The 23,448-nt window shown below is 43.0% G+C and overlaps 1 protein-coding gene across 1 annotated transcript in view; it reads left to right on the forward strand.

The window, feature by feature from the left end:
* The first annotated feature begins 4,664 nt into the window (after positions 1-4,664).
* Positions 4,665-23,448, forward strand: part of ACAD9 (acyl-CoA dehydrogenase family member 9) — a 54,642-nt gene continuing 35,858 nt past the window's right edge. The window contains exons 1-6 of the mRNA XM_005309780.5: positions 4,665-4,986; positions 10,051-10,144; positions 13,221-13,322; positions 19,773-19,879; positions 20,820-20,920; positions 22,217-22,295. Coding sequence (XP_005309837.2) covers positions 4,861-4,986; positions 10,051-10,144; positions 13,221-13,322; positions 19,773-19,879; positions 20,820-20,920; positions 22,217-22,295 — 609 coding nt within the window. The 5' untranslated portion in view covers positions 4,665-4,860. The remainder of the gene's footprint in view (positions 4,987-10,050; positions 10,145-13,220; positions 13,323-19,772; positions 19,880-20,819; positions 20,921-22,216; positions 22,296-23,448) is intronic.

Consider the following 23,448-nt stretch of genomic DNA (forward strand, 5'->3'; position numbering starts at 1 on the left):
GGGTGCAGTAGGGGGCTCTGGGCAGGGGGTTGGGGTGCAGGAAGGATGTGGGATGCGGCAGGAGGCTGAGGGCAGGGAGTTGGGGTGCAGCAGGGGGTTGAGGTGCAGGCAGGAGGCTCAGGGCAGGGGGTTGGTGTATGGGGTGCAGGAGGGAGTGCAAGGTGTGGCAGAGGGTTGGGGTGCAGGCAGGGGGGTCAGGGCAGGAGGGTGAGGGATGCAGAAGGGGGCTCAAGATAGGATGTTGGGGTGCAGGAAGGATGTGGGATGCAGCAGGAGGCTGAGGGCAGGGAGTTGGGGTGCAGCAGGGGGTTGAGGTGCAGGCAGGGGGCTCAGGGCAGGGAGTTGGAGGGGTGAGGTAGGGGGTTGAGGTGCAGGCAGGAGGCTCACGGCAGGGGGCTGGGGTGCAGGATGGCATTGGGCTGTGGCCTGGAGCCGCTTAGCTAGAGAAATAGCCCCGCAGGCCGCGTGTTGGAGACCCCTGGCCTAGACAGAGCACTCAGATATTTCCATCAGCCTGCTCAATGGCAAATGCAGCCACCCAAAGAAGTGAAGAAGAATGGAAGTGAAAGAGTAAAGCTGGACCATCCGCTGAGCTGCTGCACTCAAGTGAGCAGAGCCGGGGAGAGAAGAGGGAGAACTCGAAGGTGGCTGGCGGCAGTAGGGAGGAGAAGCAGTTTGGGAGCCAGGAGAGGAGAAATAAATAGTTAATGACAAATGCTGCAGGCTCTCTCTTGTGTGGTGAAGGGTTGAAAAGGGGTCTCTTTACTATCACGCTAAACTTTAAAATAGCTGTGTATGGGGCGGGGGGGTCTATAAAGGTAAGAGGTCACTCTAGGGCCTTGAAGTCCCAGATTCTGCTGCTATTGCCTCCTTCTACCAGCTGATCTCAACCCAGCAACTCCCTCAGGTGGTAGCAGTAGTGAGCGCTTGTCCTCCTTTTCTGGACTAGTCACCAGAAAAAGGACACAATACATGTGGCCAAGGAAAGAGAGGGGCAGTGTTGCCTGTTAACATGGCTCTTGTGGGGGAGCACGGCAGGTTACTTTGGACTAGGTAGGAGCCACATGTCTCCAAACCTGCACCTCCCGAGGCTCCAGAGACTTCGCTCCCGATCCCAGAGCGTCCTCAGAGTCCTAAAAAGCAACAGAGGGTCCTGTGGCACCTTTGAGACTAACAGAAGTATTGGGAGCATAAGCTTTCGTGGGTAAGAACCTCACTTCTGCAGATGTCTTGCATCTGCAGAAGTGAGGTTCTTACCCACGAAAGCTTATGCTCCCAATACTTCTGTTAGTCTGAAAGGTGCCACAGGACCCTCTGTTGCTTTTTACAGATTCAGACTAACACGGCTACTCCTCTGATACTCAGAGTCCTAAAGCGCCAGATGGAATCTGGCCTCTTCCCCCCCCACCTCAGCAGTCCAGAAAAAGTTATTTGTAGACATGTTCTGTGTCCTCTCCTGCCACACTCCCCTGTTGGCGACTAATGCAGTCACCGAGTCCAGGCTCGGATATTAGGGAACACTATTTCACTAGGAGGGTGGTGACTATACAGCTCTTCTTTAATTGTGAAGAACCTGCTTGGTGGAGTGTCTCTCATTTTGCAGGTACTTCAGTTGATAGCCACAGTACAATGGTTTTAAATGCCTGTACAAACATATTATATAGTGATAGTGCTAGCATCAGTGATTCAGATACATTACTTCTACAGCATGTCACCAGGAGCAAAAATGGAAAAACTAGTTACTGCTCTTACCTTTCATACAGTTTAATTTTGTAAGCTGATGGGTGTTTAATAGTAAATGTTAGAATTAGTGTATCATGTCATGCCCTCAGGGTAATAGTCATGGATTTTAGGTGCATAACTTTCCTACCATCTGTCATATCACTTTTTCTCCTTTATAATTATTATAAGGGAAGGAGAGGCTACTTAAGAAAAAAAAAAGAGAGTTTTATCTTTCTTCCTGAAAAGCAGTGCAATATGACATCAAGGTTGTGGGCCAGAGTGACCTTAAGGATGGTGTGATTATTGAGAGCTGTGAGGAAGGCAGGGCTGGAGCACATAAGCTATTGTGATTCCATTTTCAAGTGGGGCTGCACATCCAGAAAAACATCAGACAGAGTTGCAGATATGGAACAAAATAAAGGTAGGATCGTTCCAAAGTGGAGATGTATATTTTTGGTGTCATCAGCCCAGAGGTGAAATTGAGATTATATCAGTACTGTAGGAATTAATTTTCATCCACATTTTTTGTCCATTTATCTGGACTACAGGGTTTACATTTTTTTTATTTTTTCATAAATACTCTACAATACTTCCCAGGTAAATAAAATCAGTTAGGATATTTTATGACTTATTAATCGCTTAACTGTTCAATGCTGCTTTGGTAACCTAATATTTTAAAGTCTTTAATCTACAAAACAAAACACAAGGATAGTTGAATAAAACTGGGCCATGTTAAAGTGAATCTTAAAAAGGAGAGAGAAATAGGTATAGCTCACCGCGGAAAAAAGAGTTAGAAAAAAGAAAATGTGATTAAGGATACTTGAAAAGACTATTTGAAATGTAAGGAAGGTAAAGAATATTTGAAATGTAAGGAAGGTTTGTTTGTACATGCATTTAGTATTCAGAGAGAATAAGTGCATTGGTTAAAGAACTTTTCTCTCTCACACACACACACACACCTGTGAGTACTGGTTTCTCTACTCAAGGAACACTTGTTTTATTCCTAACCAGATTCCAAATTTCTATTTTACTAATCTGTATGTTTCTTGCTGGTTCCTCCCTAGCATCTGAATGGGAAATAAACAAAGCAGAATTTAGCTTAGTGGGAGACATAGGAAAGGGAGAAATGCTGGGCCAGGATCTTCATTGCCCTGCTCTTAATATAGCAATTTACACCATAACAAAGTGGATGTAACACACTACCGCATCAGCAGAGTAGTGTTTTATATCTACTTGGCACTTGTTTTGCCTTGTGTAAATGACTACACCTGTTGCAGGGCACCAGGCAGTCCAGCTGTATCTGCCATGTACTCCCTCACCTTCTACCGATCCTTCAGAAACTGCTGGTCAGAAAGGGCAGAGGATGATGATAGTTAGAGGAAATCTTAATAGAAAACAAAGTTCATACCGACCAATGTCAGCATTATCCTATAGTGATGGCCCCTTCTGCACAGTATTATCTACCAAAGTTCAGAGACTGCTAGTGATAGCTTGTACAGATATTGAGAAAGCAACTGTTTAACCCTTGTGACATGTATCTGGTGAGTGTGGTCAGGGGACAAGAAACTGAGCAAGTGAAAAACATCTCAGTGTAGGTCAAATCATGATTTTAAATTACAGGGGGGAAGCATTTACTTCTTTTTACAAGGATTAATTAAAGTAGTATAAAAAAATTAAAATAGAAATTTTGTTCTTAAGTGTTGTCTCTCTCTTCAAACCTCCCACTGTGTGTTCTAAAATATGCCAGCATAAAACATTTTTCATTGGAATAATATGTGATATGTATGAATCACTTGCAACCATTACATAATTTGTTAACATTGGGGTCAGGTCCTACACCTATCCTCTCTGCCCCTTTCTTGCCCCCTAATAAAATGTTCTTTGGTCTCATCTTGTCTTATCAAAATTCATGGCAACCTTGCCCTGATAATAACTATTAAGCTGCTTCACTAATAGCAACATATCCTGTGTGAACTAAAAATGTAACAGTACTAGAAGCCCTGCTGTGTATGAACTGAAAAAGCATGATCACATACAATTATTATAGTATAGACAAATATTGAAATGTTGCTGTTGAGAGGACTGGGAGAGGAGAAAAAGCCTGGATTGTGTTGATAGTGTATCAGAAAGTGATGATTACCAAGAACCATAGGCGCAATAGATTGGATGGTGGGTGTACAGCTTGCTGTGCAGCATTGAAACATAGACTGCAGTCTGACAAAAGTACAAAAAAAAATGTCAATGATTATATAACAAGCCATTCAAGGGAAAATTTCCTCTCATGGTGAGCTCCAGCGTGTGCTTTCCTGAACCATAGTGCAAGGTATGCACTAAGTATATTTGCTGCATTATATGCCCAGTAGTGCAATTATAGGATCAACAGTAAGGCTGTAATAGCCATGCTCAGAAGGATTTTTATTATTTGATTAGGGATATAACTCTCTTGTCTCAATGCATAAAGCTTAGGAAGAAAGTTTCTTAACTCACCACTATGTGCAATCACTCAGTACAGCCAGCTGCAAGTGTACAATATCAGCTTCCCCCTTAAAACTCATGAGAGGGGTTTGAAACAATAAGTTTTTTAACAATGCACGTGTTGAGGGTTTTTTTGTTTCACTCTTTTCAGGGTTTGTATTTTCCTGTGGACAGTTTTTTCCTGGAGCGAGCAAGGCCAGGAACTTCCCCTTAAAACGGGGGGGGGGGGGGGGGGGGGGGGGAAAGGGGCTGAGATTCCCAAGACTTCAGGAACTGGGGGGTTTAAGGAACAGCCGCCAGACAGGCGCTAGCAGGTTGCCTACGCGCCCCTCACAAGCCTGTCCCCCGCTAGCTCCCGCCCTGGGGCGCGTGTGAACGCGGACGGCCCATGCTCTGGACTGACGGTCAGAACCGCAGGCCAGTGTCCTGTGGGGGGCGTGGCCTGAATGGTGTAACTGACCGCGCAGAGGGATTGGCGTGTGAGGGGCGGGGCTCATGGAGCTCGCCTCAGGCTCATCTGCGGGAGTAGGGGGTTGAGAGGGATTTGTGTCACGTGACCCACCAGATGCGTCATCAGCGCGCGCCCCTGACGGCTTTCCGAGGGGGAGGGTGGAGCCGTGCAGCTTTCTGGCACTGCTCAGTGGCACAGTGACCCGGTCGGACATGAGCGGCCTCAGCCTTCTGTTGCGGGCGGCGCGCGCCGCGTTCCCCGCCGGGGCCAGGCAGCTACGTACGGGCGGTCTCCGCAGTGCCTATGCCAAGGAGCTTTTCCTGGGGAAGCTGGAGAAGGTGAGGCCGAGCGAGACGAGGCCGGACTCCCAACACCCTCCGCAACTGTGCTGGTCCCTGGGCTCTCCCCTCGCTGGGGCTCCCCCCCGCCACTGTCTGCGCCCGGCCCCTGGGGTCTCCTCTCCCCTTGCTGGGGCTCCCCCCCCGCCACTGTCTGCGCCCGGCCCCTGGGGTCTCCTCTCCCCTCGCTGGGGCTCCCTCCCCCCCCGCCACTGTCTGCGCCTGGCCCCTGGGGTCTCTTCTCCCCTCCCCTTGCTGGGGCTCCCCCCCGTCACTGTCTGCGCCTGGCCCCTGGGGTCTCTCCTCCCCTCGCTGGGGCTCCCCCCTGCCACTGTCTGCGACCGGTCCCTGGGCTCTCCCCTCACTGGGGCTCCCCCCCTGCCACTGTCTGCGCTTGGCCCCTGGGGTCTCTTCTCCCATCCCCTCGCTGGGGCTCCCTCCCCCCCGTCACTGTCTGTGCCTGGCCCCTGGGGTCTCTCCTCCCCTCGCTGGGGCTCCCCCCTGCCACTGTCTGCGACCGGTCCCTGGGATCTCCCCTCACTGGGGCTGCCCCCCTGCCACTGTCTGCGCTTGGCCCCTGGGGTCTCTTCTCCCATCCCCTCGCTGGGGCTCCCCCCTGCCACTGTCTGCGACCGGTCCCTGGGCTCTCCCCTCGCTGGGGCTCCCCCCCTGCCACTGTCTGCGCTTGGCCCCTGGGGTCTCTTCTCCCATCCCCTCGCTGGGGCTCCCCCCTGCCACTGTCTGCGACCGGTCCCTGGGGTCTCCCCTCCCCTCGCTGGGGCTCCCCCCTGCCACTGTCTGTGCCCGGCCTCTGGGGTCTCTCCTCCCCTCGCTGGGGCTCTCAGCCAGCCCCCCCCCCTTGGGCCACGGTCTGCGCCCGGCCCCTGGGGGTCTCTACTCCTTCCAGGTTGTCCCAACTCTGGTCCCTCGTCTCCCTTCGGGGGCCCCTGGGGGCCCCTTGCAGCCCCTCCCTTTCTCCTGCATGGAATGGAGCCATTTCATTCCATGCTGACTATGTGCAGATAAGGTTTTACAGCCTGGCTCTTATTTGTGCAGGGACAGCTCAGGAGTCAAATTCTTACATGAGTGACTTGTGTAAATGGGACCACCTATTCACTGTCTGTACCCCTAACGTAGGCCAGTTGCTGGACCCAGATTCTAGTGTAAGAGGACCCCCCTTCTCCCACCAGAACGTGTTGCACCATGTGAAACACAGCTAGGCTCGCTGTACACTAACTTTTTTTTCCCTGAAAGTCTTCCTTTGATGCTAGCAACAATAGGAATGCTATTAGAGACAGCTTGCAAGCTTTTTAACATCATGTTGAGTAACTCCATGGTGGTAAAAATGCATGCTACTTACCGTTGGGTTTAAGCTGATAACACCAGGTGCTGATAATGGGTAAAACACTTGCTAATGTAGATTTACTGTGTGGAGTCTTACTGGAGTCATTTGGTATTCAAATTGGAGTATCAGGAGATAGGTTTCAGATTATGGGGTCCGAGGAACACCTAGGAAGATCTGCTAGGAAAGTGGATATGGCCTGAATGGTGTATGAGGGAGAGGAGACAGTTTATCTTGTGCTCAGACATTTAGGACAGCAGCTGCTAGATAGAATTTAGGTGTGTTAGTTTTAAGTGATTTGCTAATCATCTCCCTGCTTGGTTACTATAACCTCTTCTTCTTCAGCCTCACTGACATGCACATTGCTCCTCTTAAGGTGTCCAAGGTGTAGTTGCCAAGACTATCTTTTAGCCAGTTAATCTGATCATATCTTCCCCTCATTGAATCCCTACACTAGTCCTCAGACACACCAGTTTGTTCAGCCTCCATTCATAGTCTTTCACAATTTCATCCTGATTTTCATCTGTTACCTGGTCTGCTATTGTCCACTCTCCACCACAAGTGATACTGCATCCATAATTTCCTCCTATTTGTGCCTCTGTGCAATTTACTGTGGTTTCCCCTTCTATGTGGAACACTCTCCCCATTCTAGCTTGCCAACCTTTCTTCATTGAAGTCTGCCTTAACAAACCACTTCTGCAATGAGTCTTCTAAGGAGTGAGTTTATAACTAAAGAGGAAAAAAGCAAAGTTGCCTCCTCTTGCCAATGTATTCCATGTGCTGTGGATCTGTCATCTTGGTTGTAATGTTTTGGGGTTTAGGAGTCTATATTCTTTTGTGTACTCTGCAGTGCCAGGCATATTCTGGGTGCTTAACAAATAATAGAGCCAATATTTGTATACAAGTGGAAATCATTCTAAAAGTTACATTTCTTTACTTTTGAAGTTACACTTTATTCTACGGAGATTGCGTAAGGGCCAAAATTCTGGATTCTGTACTACTGGGGTATCTGGTTTGGCAGTAAACACATGCTTAGCACTTCACTTTTTGTTAGTTTAAATTGATAGGAAACAGAACTTGTATAAAGGTGGGTTCTTTATAGTCTGTCTAAAGGAAGATTTAATTGTGTGGTCAGTTTCACTTCCACATTTCAATGAACTGTTGGAAAGGCACATACTCAAGTTTCCATTGCTTGTTGATAGTTGGCTTTCATCCCCAAGGGCACACCTATGTTACACAATATACGTGGTCTATATTTTCTCTTTGCCCTTCTTCCTTTGAACCCTGCCCCTGCTGATGTTGACTTCTGAGCAACAGTGTCACTTCTGCCCAGTTTTTTTTTTTTCTTTGAAGAAAGGGGAGAAAATAATTTAAGGACATACTAAGCAACCAAGTTAATTGCTTAACATTGTAAAGTATAGTAAATTTCCCTTAAAAAAGAAATAGGTAGCTAAATCATATGCTAGCTATCAGACAATTAAATGTCATCAAACTTCTGAAGTAATGCTCAACTTCAGACCCAATCCTGCACTCACCGACAGTAATGGGATTTTTGCCATTGACTACACTGGTAACAAGACTGTATAGTGTTCAAAGAGCATTAGTCTTCCTTCTGTGCCATTAAACAAGCCATTCAATCGGATTATCAGAATAGATAAACTCCAAATTAAACCTCTGATTATTAATAAAAAGAAGGATTCTTGAATTAAATTTAAATTGAGCAAAAAATCCATAACAGGCATTAACCAAATTCAGTAATGTGAGTTTAGCAGTACTTTGATCTTCCAGAACAAACCATGTCGTGTCAAGGAAAGGATCATGGAAATCAAGCAAACAAATTTAGTCCCATATAGCCTGACCCTTGCTTATTTCAAACTCAGCTCCTCCTGACATGTAGCAAATTTTCTATACATCAGTCCTTTTCTGAAAATTTTAGAATTTACCAAATCCCAAGTGTTGTCTCCATACTCCTGTACAGTGATTCTCAAACTTTTGTACTGGTGACCCCTTTCACATAGCAAGTCTGAGTGCAACCCCCGTTTCCCCTTATAAATAAACACTTTTTAATATAAATAATGTTTGCCTCCAGCATTTATAATGGTGGTAAAGTGGGGTTTGGGGTGGAGGCTGACAGCTCATGATCCCCTGAGGGGTCCTGACCCCCAGTTTGAGAACCCCTGCTCCTACAGGAGTATTTGAATGAAGGGAGAATGACGTGGCCTTGCAAAGGAGGTTTCGTTTGGAGAAGGCAGGGTAAGGGAGTAGGAAAGGGGCATGCAAACTTCGGCCTGAGAGCCGCATCAGGTTCCTGAAATTGTCTGGAGGGCGGGTTAGGGAAAGCTGTGCCTCCCCAAACAGCCAGGCATGGCCCAGCCCTCCGACACCCCCCCCTCCCCCGCGCGTCTCGCCTCCTGACGGCCCCCGGGACTCCTGACCCATCCAATCCCCCTGTTCCCTGATGGCCCCCTGGGGACACGTGCCCCATCCACCCCCCCCCCCCCCGCTCTCTGTCCTCTGAGCGCCCCCAGACTCCCTGCCGCATCCAACACCCCTCTCTCCTTTCTACCTGCCCCCTCCGGGACCCCTGCCCCATCCAATCACCCCTTCTCCCTGACCACCCCTGGACACCGCTTCCCCATCCAACCCCTTCTCTCCTTCCTGACTGCCCACCTGGAACCCCTGCTCCTATTCAACCCCCCCAGTTCCCTGACCCTATCCATCCCCCTGGCCCCTGACCACCCCCCAAACTTCCCTGCCCCCTTACCAGGCTGCCTGGAGCACCGCTGACTAGCGATGCGGCTGCACCAGGACAGGCAGCCACGCCGCGCAGCACAAAGCACTGGGTCAGGCCGGGCTTTGCAGCTGCACTGCCCCAGGAGCTTGCTGCTTCACTGCCCAGAGCATTGCACCTGCAACGCAGTGAGCTGAGGCTGCTGAGGGAGGGGGAACAGCAGGGGAGGGGACGGGGCCTAGTCTCCCGGGACGGGGCCTAGTCTCCCGGGCCAGGAGTTCAGGGGCCGGACAGGACGGTCCAACAGGCTGAATGTGACCCGTGGACTGTAGTTTGCCCACCTCTGGAGTAGGAACACTGTCACTTTAGCAGTATTTCACATCTCTCATTAGCTGCTCATGATTTTCTCTTTATTCAAGTCTAATAAATGGTAGTGCCTCCAACTTGCAATTAAAACCCCTTGTGTGAAGGAGAGAATGGAGCACAGCAGAACTGCATTATGCTAGTCCATGCATTCTATCATTGGGCACCCAATGATGTGCTAAGAGCTTCGCAAAACTAGTATATATCATCCCTGCCCCAAGGAGCTTACAGTCTAAAATTGGCCCACGTGAGGGCCAAAAAAGTGTACTAATTGGTAAGATTCTGGTAACAAGGTCATGTGGTTACTCAAGTATGTACTTGTTGATAGCTAATTTCACCTGTTAGCACACTTTCTTTTATATGAACATTTTTCCTTCACCCCATTTTTTCATTTTCAGATGCTATTCCTGGTTTGTTTCAACATGCCGTACAATTGAAAAATGTACTTTTGAGTACAGAAAAAGTATATTTAATTTACTTAAGTTTGGTCATTTGAGACTACCTGAATTCCTGTAAACATTTTCCACAATTTTTGTTTTTAGAGGTTAACATCTAAAAATCACATGTTCTTCTTGAACCTGCTTTTTATTTTAAATTACCTTAATCATATTATACTCTGACATTTTAGGAGGAAGTTTTCCCTTATCCAGAGGTTTCTAATGAAGAATTAGAAGAAATCAACCAGTTTGTAGGACCAGTAGAAAAATTCTTCAGTGAAGAAGGTATGGTTACTCATCCTTTTTCCATACAAATGGTTTCTAATTAGTGATATTACTATAATTGAAATACACCTCTACCCCGATATAACGCGACCCGATATAACACGAATTTGGATAGAACTCGGTAAAGCAATGCTCCGGGGGGGCAAGGCTGTGCACTCCTATGGATCAAAGCAAGTTCGATATAACGCGTTTCACCTATAATGCAGTAAGATTTTTTTGGCTCCTGAGGACAGTTATATTGGGGTAGAGGTGTACTAAAAAGGAAACACTGTAACACTTTTTGTGCATTTATCATGACTTGTATAGTGTCACTGTTTTCCCTTGCATAGTCAATTTTCTCTTTTTGTGTGGTTCACTCATGCATCAAAGAGAAGAGAGAAATAAGAATTATTGTAAAACCACAAAAATTGAAAGGTCTCTGGGGCAGATGTAGGAATTGAAACTGCTTTTAACTTAGATTGTCCTTTAAAAGTGTGTTCCTTTCACTGTCTGTAATTTATAAGCATCTGACTTTGGTCATTTTTCCAACCAAATTCAGCAGAGGCAAACCCAAAGAGTGACTATTTCAGAAGTTATGAGCATATAAAAACAAACTAATAGATGTTCTGCAATCTTAACTAGAGCAGTGGATCAAGAGAACTTTTTGCTTAGCAAAGGCACAGTGTGATTAAATGTTTAATTGTTTCTCTGAGAGAATAGAGAAACAATTGTTGAATAACTCCTAGTTTCTTTACAAGCACTAATTGTCACTTCTGACATAGTTAAGCAGTATCATCCCCAATTTCTAGATGGCAAGTGTAGGGCAAAGTCCCAGGAGGAAGTCCAGGGTCATGATGTGGATTAAAACTCCTGAGATCCTGACTGCTATTGGCCCAATAGCCTATGTCCCTGTTCAAAGGAATAAGTCAGCAATTTAAGCTATGAAACTAAAAAAAATATTGTTAAGAGTGAATGAGAAGACAATGCATATTTAAAGGGCTATGAAATCATAAAACAAATACTCTTTAGTCAGTTTTAGAGATGGTATTTGATGGAGAAATGAAAAACATCAGATTACATGGTCTAGTTGATGATAATTATTCAATTTTGTTTGGGTTCTCTGCCATTTCTAGTTAGATATTCAGGGATCATTCTGAGCAGCAAAAATGAAACTGGAGAGCTGCCTAAATGCTTGTAAACTTGATACAGTTGGCACTGAGCAAAGAAATTCAACTGAGTAGATCTCTCTGAAGCTTGGCAGTTCTCATGCACCATGCTGATGTCTCTGTCACTCTGGTGAATGAACAAGTAAACTACAAACACTTTTCTCTCCCAACTTAGTTAATTATACCCCAAGTATATTCTTGATATTGTGTGCTTTGTAGTCTAAACCATTAAAAAAATCAATTACTTTGTTAAAATGTTGTTTTTTTCTGACTGAATTTCATCCCTCAACCAAGCATTGTGGTTGACCCCTTCTACACTTTTGGGGGGAGGGATAGCTCAGTGGTTTGAGTATTGGCCTGCTAAACCCAGGGTTGTGAACTCAATCCTTGAGGGGGGGCCATTTAGGGATCTGGGGCAAAAATCAGTACTTGGTCCTGCTAGTGAAGGCAGGGGACTAGACTCGATGACTTTCAAGGTCCCTTCCAGTTCTATAATTTATTTATTTTAACCTCATGCAGTATTTGTCAAGTCACCTGCCTGTGATGAATAGGAGTCTTTCTCAGGGAAGTGCCACTGGAATCTGCAGAATTTTTGCTTTTTTTCCTCAAGAATTTTTTTTGGCAAGGTAGCTTCAGCCTCTGTTGCTGAATAGCAACATAATGAAAACTAATGCAAGGGTGTAAACTGACAAGAATTGTTATTGTTCAGGACCTAATGGCAGCTGTGCAACTGGCAAGAACTAGATCTGTTCTTTCTTTAAAAACTACCATGTCTATTAAAATTTATTGGGATAAATGTTCTTGAGGCTTTTCTGGGACAAATTCCTTGTTTTTTTGTTTATCCCAAAATTTTGGTACTGTGAGAATTTCTTATACAGTGCTAATGCTTCATACTAGTGTACACCTGAATGACCAGTATGCATAGAAATGTTCGAGATGGTTGAAAAAGCTATAGATTCTCCCCATTTCCAAGGCCCTAGTATTCATGCGTCATCACTTGGAGCTATAACTTCTGCCATTGGAACCTTCCAATCAGTTCCTTCTTGAATGCAGTCAGGGAAGGAGCACCGTGAGGAGCTGTGCCTCTTCAGCTGGAGTATTATTTCAAGTTCTTCCCAGAAGCTGTTCTTGTAGAAATCTCTTCAGTTTTATTTTCTTTGGGGATCATTCACTTCTTGCCATGTAAGAAACGACTGGAAGATTCCAAGGGCTGTTGTCATATGCTATCTAGGAGCCACCATGGAGAGAGGAGTTGGCTCAATTTCTCTCCCACTATTGCTGCCTTAGGGACTAAACCAGTAGAAGCAGAATTGCAAGGTCAAGTAACCTCTTCTTAGAGGAACATACCTGAGGGGTTTTATTTCCCTGCAGTGTGTAGTGGTAACCTTCATATGCAGTGGGTCACAGTATTCCACCTTACATCTACTTCAAAACTATGGTAGTGAGCTGTAATAGTTCAGTAGCTGATGATTGCTGGGGGCTGTTTAATGCTTTTCCAGATGCAGGGGAGTGAGGGGTTGGGGCGTGTTAGGCATTGTTGTTAAAGGCAGTCTGAAGCTAATAGGAGCAGTTTCTGTAAAGTTAAATGGGTGAAGCATTTCTGCACCTGCTGGAGCATGAGTCGAAAGCTAGGGTGCTGGAACATAGTCTGCTTTGCTGCTGAGTATGCTTTGAGATGCTAGAGGAGAATACTTCTTGTTGAGGGGGTGGGGGAAGATGAGACACTCAGATTGCTCCTCTTTCCATTAGCCATATCCTGTTTTGCAGGTCTGTGCTCTCATGTTGATTGAGAATAGAGGTTCTGCTGCTATTAACTTGCATTAGCATGCCATGGTATTGAGAATGCTGCTGCAGCTTGCCTGCTTTGCACTGATTCAAATACTCTTGCGGAGAGGCACGCTTGCTGTAACCTGTCATACTTCTACTTTCAGTGGACTCTAAAAAGATTGACCAAGATGCTAAAATCCCACCAGAAACTCTAAAGGGATTGAAGAACCTTGGACTCTTTGGCATGCAGATTCCAGAGGAATATGGTGAGTGAAAAAAGATACTGAAAGTAGAACCAAACAATTTCTTCATCTTCCTTTCAGTACAGAATGCACCATAAGGCATCACATGCCACTTCCCCCTGTTTTCAAGTCCTTGGCTGAAATGGAGAGGGCTTGGTGTTGCATGGGCATCTGTCTCTCAGCACTTGCTCAAGATGCATAAAATTCTACTTGATTAAAAGAACTGGTTTACGAGACAAACTGTGGTGTCTGATGGAACTGTCCATATTGAAGCCACTACCTTAGACTCACTCAAGTAAGCAGTGAACCCATTTGTCCACTTTAAAAGCTTAATAGCTGTTTTGAGACATAGTTGTATTTTCTCTATAACCATCATGGAAAAATGGGTCTTAAAGGGGGATTTGAAGGAGGACTGGATAGTGGCTTTAAAAACTAGTTTGGCCTAGGTATGTGGTGTATAAAGAGCAACCTGAACTACAATGCATTTGCTGCAGTGACTATAATAGTGCTGAATAAAGCTGGGAAGCAGACATAACTCAGTTCTTGTGCTTTAGTTAGTTTAGATCTTCTTTTAACCATACTCTTGTGTGTTGATGCATGCAAGTTGACCCGTTACTTATTTTTGTTTAATTTCTCATGAGTGCCACAGAGATGCAAATCGTATTTCTGCAAAGCTCTGAGCGCACAATCCATTTGATCCCATTCCAAGACTAATACATAACACAAATAACTAAAAAGAAAATATGGAAGAGTGGGTTTTTTTTTGTTTTTTTTTTGAATAATGAAATTGTCATCTTAGTCACTCGAATTCATAGCAGGTTTAATTTTGTCTTAGACTATATCAAATTATCTACTGCTCTAGTAGTCTTAAAACAGTCTTTGTAATGCCAAATGTGTCTGAGTAACAGGAGAAGACCCTTTTTTTTTTTTTTTTTAAATCTGAAGTCTTTGTGCACAACTAATATTCTCATCACCCAATAGGTGTGTTTACATGCAGACAGCTAATTAGACACCATTTCTGTGTGGGGATCTCAGGCTTTTTCCAAACATCTTCTAGCTTTTTCTCTTTTACTTTTTTGTATGTAGTCTATATTGAAATATTTTAGTAGACCTGCAATGCTGAGTGGGTTGGTGCACCAGGAGAAAATGCACTGAGATGTATCCATTTCACTATGATGCATCATATAACACTTTACATTAATCAAACTTATGACAATCCTTCTGTGAAAGAGAATCTGATCTAGCATAAGCCTCTGTTTGAGAGTTGCTGGTTTGTTCATGCAGTGTTTGTTTTTACAGAGTTGAAGACAGGATTGTAAAGTTGTTCTGGCATAAGAATTTTTTGCAATCACTTCGTATGAAATGGGACATGATTGCATTCTAAAAGTAGATTAGGAAAAATCAGTCCAGGGTTGTGAGGGAAAGTACAATAAATCTTCAGAAATCAGCCCCAGGATTTCAATTTCAGGTCCGTCCCATAAGTTTTTCTGTGTAGCCAGAAGTGCCAGCAATCCTTCCAGTTCAAAAGATCTGCTATATCAACTAATGTCCAGTAGATCAATGAGTGGTGATCTGCTTTATGAGCTAGTGGCATAACGCAAAAGATGCCTTCTTGATGCTGACGGATATGACATATGAGCAGCGTATCTAATGATGAGCCTACCTCCTATCCCCGGAGGCAATTCATTATGAGTGAGACATTAATGGAAAGAGAAATCATGGCTCTGGGCCTCATTGGTGTATTCGCCAGGCTCACTAATATGAAAACAGTGAAGACATTGGAAACAGCTTCGGTATTTGAATGAGTTACATCCACAGTATGTTAAGTTAAGTCATGTACAGTTGTGGTTGGTAAGTTAATGTTTATATGGATATGGATTTCAGTTGTACTTTTACTTTATAAAAATGTGACTTAAGTCTTGGTCTCTTAAAAAAATTGAATTTGGCATAACTTTGTGAATAACGTTAGTCCCAGGTGCAGCCAAAAAACAACACAAAAACCTGGGATTGAATTTCAAATAAACTAATACTTCAGCAAAAATACTCTTAAAATGTATGTTTCCTCAAACACAAATATGAACCTGGAAATTTCAAGTAAAAGATCCACGTTGCTTACTAACCCGACCTCTCCCTCCCCCCAATAAAATAAAAGCATCCAATTACAAAGTTAAGAGCACCAAAACAATCTGCTACAGCACCGTAAGGGCAGTGTTAATTCTTACATCTTCAACTCTAATCACAAATTAGAACGTACTGTGCTTGTGCAGCTTCCTAATGAAGTATCAAAAATGTGAATTTGTGAACTATAAAAGGTGGTTTTCTAACTGGTGTAATAAATGTCTGAGACTAAATTATGCTTTTTCACTACATGCTCTTTCCATCTAATAGTCGTAACTGGATGTTCTGTGCCTTGAATATGTGAAATTTTTTAAACAGTGAGTAATATTCTGCTTAATCTGGAATTGTTAGTCTTTACTTTGACTCTGTATGGCTATAAGGAGGATGGAGGCTGAGCAACCTCTGTACAATTAAGAGTAAGATATTAAACGTTTTTGTGGTCACTGATGAAGTGACCCTGTAATGGGTGAAGAAAGCTGTCAGTCATATGTTAAAGTAGCAATCAAGGTCAGAGTTAAGATTACTGGATGACCTATACTGTATATTTCATACTTTCAGGTACTTTGGTGGTTTTTGTAAAATAAAATCTTTACTTGGAATTTCCAGGCTTTCTACAAAGCTATAATATTCTTTGCCTTTTTTACAAAGCTATAATAATCTTCAAAGGTGTGCCTTGAGGTTGTGGTGTAACAAATTTCAGGGTAACAAATTTCTTTGTGTGGAATTCCCATAGAGACTTTTAATTAAGTTGTTCAATGACAGGAGTATCTGTGCATCTTCCATGCAAGAATGGATTTGAAGTGTGTGGGTAAAGCTGTTTTGGAGACTTCTTTTTTTAAGAAGTTATGTTTATATTTGAAGAGAAAAAACTAGGCAAATAAATTTAAAAATCAACATAGGGTTAACTTTTGAACTCATGTATTTCAAAAACTTCTATGCCTGACATTTTGCAGGAAATTTTCTTGTGAAATTTCATGTGTTTATTTTGAGTTTGACACTGGGATGATGTAGGTTTGAAAATCAGGCTTGTAACAGGAATCCAGCTTCAAAATTAACCTCTCCAAAACCTCCTTTGAGATAGACAAGACATCAAAGCTGGTAAACTGAAATTTGTTCTGGAAACATTTACAGAATAAAGCAATGATAAAAGCAGGTTGGCTAACACCTGCCTTCTATTTAAGTCACTTTGGAAAGTATTGGAAGTTAGTTCTGTGCAATAAGGCATATGCTTAGGCAGACCTAATGGAATATTTGGATACTAATTAACTTATTTATTTTATAAAATAAATATTTGCTGCTTTCATGTCTCATTTATACAAAATAGTACTGTTGTCAATACCATGGACAAATAAGGATGCTTCTAATAGCAAGAATAGCCTGTTGTCCAGCAAGAACTCTCGCAGCCTCTTTTAAGTGAACGTAGCATTCTATTCCAGGCTGCACAAAAGGTGAAATCTTGGCCCTTTTGAAGTCAATGGGAATTTTGGCTTTTACTGCAGGGGGGGCAGGATTTCACCTTTTGTGCAGTCTGCAATAGAATGCTTTGCTCACTTGACTGTTGCTTTAGTTAAAACAATTGTATTTGGGACAAGGTGGTTAACACACAATCTTGATGATCTTCAAGCATTGTTTGTATTAATTCAGTTCAGGTGATATTTGGAAGTTTGCCAGTTAATGTCAGATGTTTGGCTTCTCTGGATTTTCATATATGTACCATGCTGGGATAGCTTTTTCTGAAAAAATAAATGATCCACACAAACAGATTTCTTAAGAGACTGACCATTAAGTTTGCATTGGGATGCACATGTATCACAATAGTGTTTAATTACATAACATTTCTCAAATGCACAATAATATACTTTTTTCTACAACTTTAGATACAAATATGTGGCGTCTTGTAATATTTCTACCATTTAATTCTTACACTAATTTTGTGGCCCTAGAGGATTCCAACTTTGATTTACATGATTTCTCTAAATTGTGTTCTAATATGTCTTCCATAGCCACATATGATAGTCTCTTGTCAACCAACAGTACTGATTTCATTAAATGCAATTAACTGCAAAGCTATGTCAATGCAAAGTTACATGGCTTGTGGAGGGCAACGGATTTCTATTTGTTTAACATGTAATATGTCTCTAAGCATGATTTACCTGGGCTTGTCATCCAAATGACTTTGTTATACCAGACCAACATAGCCCAGGAAAGTAGCATTGTAAGACATTACTGTACACTTGTAAAATATATTGTATTTGCTATGACATTCACGTAATTGGACTATATTGTAACTTGAAAGGGGGCGTAATTAAGGTTGTGCACGTGAACATGATTTTGGCATTTCCTGGTGTGAGCTTTTGACTTTGATGTAACCTTTATATTCTTAACAGACTTCTGTGTAAGGAAGCTTCTATTTGTCTTTAAAAGAAAGAGGGAGGACAGGTGTAGAGAGGGACAACTTTAAAATAAAAAAAAAAAAAGAGGAGCTTCATTCTCCCCTGCTCGGAAATATATTGGTTTTCAAAAGGACAAATACATAAATAATCACATCTAAATTCTGCAACTCGGAACTGCTTGGCTAGGCACTGCACAAGGGAAAACTCTATATCCCAGAGGTTCTTAACCAGGGGTCTGGGGCCCCCTGGGGGGGGGGGGGGAAGGGGGCGCTTGCAGGTTTCAGGGGGTCCACCAAGCAAGGCCAGTGTTAGACTTGCTGGGGCCCAGGGCAGAAAGCTGAAGCCCTACCATATGGGGCTGAAGCCCATGGCCTTGGTCCCTTCCACCTGGGACTGAAGTTGAAGCCTGAGCAACTTAGCTTCCTGCAATTGCCCTAGGCAATTGCACTGCTTGCTACCCCCTAATGCTGGTCCTGGCTTTTATATGCATAAAGCTAGCTGTTACAGCACAGGTGGGCCATGGAGTTTTTTATAGCATTGGGGGGGCCCTCGGGGAAAAGAGGTTGAGAAACCCCGCTCTATCCCACCTACCTTGGGTGGTCCACAGGCAGGAAAAAGGGAGTGGGTATGGGGGTGGGGAGAGTGGCGGAGTGGAAATTGTAATTAATATGGAGTATGTATTGAATGGGGAGGGAGAAGCAAGAAGCAGTGAGTGAATGAAAGGGGTAGAAATCAGACTGTTCATAGTTTTAAAGTTGAGCTTGTGATTGTACTTACTGGGTGCACAGGGGAAAAAGTGAATAGTATTCAGAGGTCTACCTGAATATTATTCCCATTCTCCTTTGTCATCTTATGAAAAAACTGTTTGTTTTAATAGCAAGTTTGCAATTGGTTACATAAAACTAATACTTTTCTATAGCCCAAGGTATCAAAATTATGCATATGCAAGTGCTGGAAACACAAAGGAAAGATCTTTAACATGAGATGCAATTATGTGTCATTTTTCCTTTTCCTAACTCTCTTCTCAGCTCCTTATAAATAAACTGTATATGTATTTACAGCTCGAGGTCACAAAATGGAAACAAAGTTCATACCCCTGTGGCAAATTAGTTTCTGAACATATTTAATTTTCATGGTAGACATTTTTAAGATTTAACTCTTACCCTCATTTAATACTCATTTAGAAAAGTGTTTTTGTGTTCAGTTTTGTCCTCTTCTTAATCTTTCTCTTCTCTTGTAAAGTGCAAGCCAACTTGGCTTTGCTTTTACTCTTCATGATGTCTTCTGTACCAGGTACAATGACATCAGCACTCTTCTGAGACTGTTTGTTAAACTATACTCCCTCTGCTGGCTGTTTCTGCAGCTGTTGAGCAAAACAATCATACGTGAACAGTAGCTGGGTTTCTTAAAAACTGAGTGAAGAACTCTAAACCAAACTAGATATGTAGTATTAGATGAATGATCTTTCAAGCATAAGTTTAATTTTTGTCCTAACACTCCTTTTGACATAAAGAAGGAAATGCTGAGTATTCACTGGACTTTGTTTTCTAACATTCAGTGGACTGAATGATGCAAGTTCTAGATGGGGGTGTGTGTGTGTGTGTGTGTGTGTGTGTGTGTGTGTCTGTCTGTCGCTCAACTTCTCTGGGTAGAACTAAAATATGTATGCTTCCGCACCTGGAAAAAAACAAACCATAAGCAAATTTAAAAAGTTATTTTGTTTCTTCTAAAATGTGTTCCTCCTAAATTGCTATGAATACAGTGTGGTGTTCACTTTGTGGGCAAACTATATGCTTCAGTTACAATTAATATACCGTTAAAGGCTTCCTCAGCATTCTTTGAGCTTTTAAGACACTATGTTTTTGTTTTTCTATACTTCAAAGTATTTCTCTCTGTAGGGACAGCTCTTAAAGCAGTGACATGTATATGGATTGACAAAAGGAAAACATTTTTTCCCCCCCAGGTGGACTTGGTCTTTCAAATACAATGTATGCACGTTTAGGAGAAATCATTTCTCTAGATGGCTCTGTTGCGGTTACTTTGGCAGCTCATCAAGCAATAGGGCTTAAGGTAACATTGGGTTATTTTATTTGTTGTACACAGCTTCTAGAGGCTAGATGATATGAACTTACATTCAAGTGTAGATTTGGAGGTGTTGACTTATTTTGATAACAAATAAATAACTACCACCTGTTCATAGTAAATCAGGGGCTGCATTTTGACTTCATACTGGCCTGCTGTAAATTTGTTTCAAGAGTTTTCCTCCCATACACTAATCTCCTTTAAGTGCTTTAAAATCTACTGATTGAAAAGTACTATAAAAGAACAAAGTACTGTTTATTGTTCTCTTCTTGTGGCCAGTCTGGGATATTTGGTGTTAACCCTTCCCACTGCCAGAGAGCAATCAAAATTTTGTTGAGACTGCATCCTGACCTGGTACACACACAGAGCTCTTAATTTGTATAAAAACATCTGATTGTAACTTGGTTTCCTTTTGATAAGAAGCCCTGCCTATAAAGATCTAAAGAAAAAGAAAATTCATTTTATATTAAATGTTTTGGAAAACAAGTAGGTCACGCCTTGGTCTTTCCTTGATACCCTTTTTATTTATAGTACAGCAATGGCAATAAAAGTACCACATTGTCTAATGGAGTGGGCTACCTGTAGGACTAAGGGGCTAGTCCAGGTTCCATGCTCATGTAGTTATTGGTCTCTTTGAGCTGGACAACTAGGATTTCAGTTGTGATGGTAGGCTGCTAGATACCCTGTCCAAAATGAAGTGGTCTAATGCCAGCTCATTTCAGGCAGTTGATCAGCTATCTGATACCTTTATTAATTGGACATTAATATGTCAAACACAATTTCAGTCTATTAAGTATATAATTAGATAAAATCATTAAGATTTTAATGTACAAATTTTCTGTATATTATGAATGAAACATTGTGTAAATGGTGCTTTACTTCTTGCACATCATATGTTGGTAAGTCTCTTATTCATTTCTTTGTCTAGGGAATCCTGATTTTTGGCACTGATGAGCAGAAAGCAAAGTATCTACCTAAATTGGCATCTGGGGAGCATATTGCAGCTTTTTGCCTTACAGAACCAGGAAGGTAACATTATTTTGTAACTAAAAATGTGTGGTTTTTTTTTTATGACAGACATTAGTTTGGTTTGTTACAATAGCACCTACTTAAAATCTTAATCTAGTTTGTGTGTGACTTTAAGGGGGATGTTATCAATAAACAATACAGTAGAACTTTGGGAATGGAGGTTGTTCTGAAATGTATAACTCTGAACGAAATGTTACGGTTGTTCCTTCAAAAGTTTACAACTGAACATGACTTAATACAGCTTTGAAACTTTACTATGCAGAAGAAAAATGCTGCTTTTCACCATCTTAATTTAAATGAAACAAGCACAGAAACAGTTTCCTTACCGCATCAAATCCTTTTTAAACTTTCCCTTCATATTTTTTTAGTAGTTCACATTTAATACAGTACTGTATTGTACAGTATTGGCGTGTGTGTGCCTGCTGCCTGATTTCATACTTCCGGTACCAAATACGGTGTGTGGTTGACTGATCAGTTCGTAACTCTGAGGGTCTACTTTATTTCAAACTACATAATTCATCTTCTCCCATGGAGGTACACCTGTGGCTTCCATGAAGTTACTGAATGTTTTTTTTACTTAGGCTATGTTCATTGGCCCAAACCTTGCCATATCAGGCACATTCATTTGTCAATGGAACTGAATATGGTTTGAAGGACGCTATTGGCTGTGCAGGGAACATTCTGACACCATGAGCACTGAACTGGTTACTCTGAGCTTCTGTGAAATTGTTACAGAAAAATTATGAAACTGTTTCTGTGCTTGTTTAAATTAAGATGGTGAAAAGCAGCATTTTTCTTCAATATCTGGCTCAGTTAACAGAAACGGTATTAAGAAACCTTTGGGCTTGTCTGTGTGGCAAACTGGGGTATGAATCTACCCTGCACTTCCTGCCAGGGACAAGATGTGCAACAATATAGTGTGAATTATGGGGAGCTGCTTCCTAGCTTCAAACCAGCTAGGCATTGTGACTCTGGGTTTTTAATCCTGCATTCCAGTACTTCAAAAATGTAGCAAAGCTAAATTGCTTATCAAGGATGTAATTTCTAAAATATTCTAGCTGTTCCTAGTCAATGTGGCACCATACAGTATAAAATAAGTGAGACTCCAGAGAGAGCTCTCTTCAGAGGACTACGCTTGAAGGCATATTTCTTCAGCAGCCATTGGATTTAGAAAGTTTCACTTTTATTTAGAAACTGAACTTGAGGCATCAGCGTTTGAAATTTTGGGCCTATATTTGTATCCCTTATAGTGTTTCTGGAAACTAAGCACATTTTAACTACTACTTTGGGTTCTAGTGGAAGTGATGCAGCATCCATCCAGACCAGAGCTACCATGAGTGAAGATGGGAAAAGCTTTTTACTAAATGGCTCAAAGGTATGTGACAAAGTTCTGTTCTTGACTCAGTGGGTCCTGCGTTTCCTGATGGATTTTGCTAGCCTCAGAAGCTCACTATGACCCTCCACATAGCCCTTCTCTCTCTAGAGGCAAGCGTCACAGTCTACTGAGCCATTTTCATCATAAGCCAGCAAGGGAGGTGAGGAGAAGCAACCCTCCCTCGCACAGTCTCTGTCTCCCAGTATCAGTGATTAATCGGGGAGGGGGGAGCCCGGGCCTGCCCTCTAGTCCGGGCTCCAGCTCAGGGACCCTAAAATTAGCAGCTATGGAAGCTTCCTTTTTGGAAATAGGACGTGTACAATTCCCTGGGCCACTTGCCCACAGCAGCCCCCACTCAATATCTTCTTCACAATTACCTTAGGGTCTCCTTCCTTGAGCCTGATATAGATTTGTACTGCTTCATTCCTCCAACAGCGCGGCTCCCTCCTATAGCTCCTGACACCCACACCTCACTGACTAACTGGGAGGCTTTTTAACTAGTTCCAGCCAGTCCTTGATTGGCTTCAGGTGTCCCAATCAATCTAGCTATCTCCACTGCCTTCTAGAAGGATCTTAATTGGCCTCAGGTGTCTTGATTAACCTGGAGCAACTGCCATTTGGTTACCATAGTACCAGGGATTTGTTTAGCCTGGGGCTAACATACCTGTTCCTCACTACTTTACTATAGCCATTTGGCCTTGCCCCATCACAGGTATTTATCCGTAGAATTGTTGCCGGCCCAGAGGGCCCCGAGGGGGCAACAGGGTTCGTTGCCCGGTGTGCGCCGCACCAATAGACACACCAGGGTGGAGAAGCAAACTAAGTTTATTTGAGATCTCGAAAAGGCACTAGGAGACCAGCAGGTCTCAAATCAAGCGCAGCACATACAAGCAAGTTTTCCCTTTTATATTCCAAGCTGTTTGTGTGTAAGCCTTTGTTCTGGTTTCTTCCTACCCTTCCCTCCCCGACAACAGTTACAGCAGGCAGTACATTGGAAATGTTCCCGTTCGCATGCTTGTCTTTGACCTTGCAAGCTCTACGCACTAGGTCTTTCCGTCCTCCTTTTTCCCCGCATTATCACTAAAAGTTTTGCTAGTGTGAACAAAACTGCAGCTGTCTGCTAGAAAAAGCTGCCCATTACATTTTTGCTCCG

The sequence above is a fragment of the Chrysemys picta genome, chromosome 7 (assembly GCF_011386835.1).
Source record: "Chrysemys picta bellii isolate R12L10 chromosome 7, ASM1138683v2, whole genome shotgun sequence".
Classification (NCBI taxonomy): Eukaryota; Metazoa; Chordata; order Testudines; family Emydidae; genus Chrysemys; species Chrysemys picta.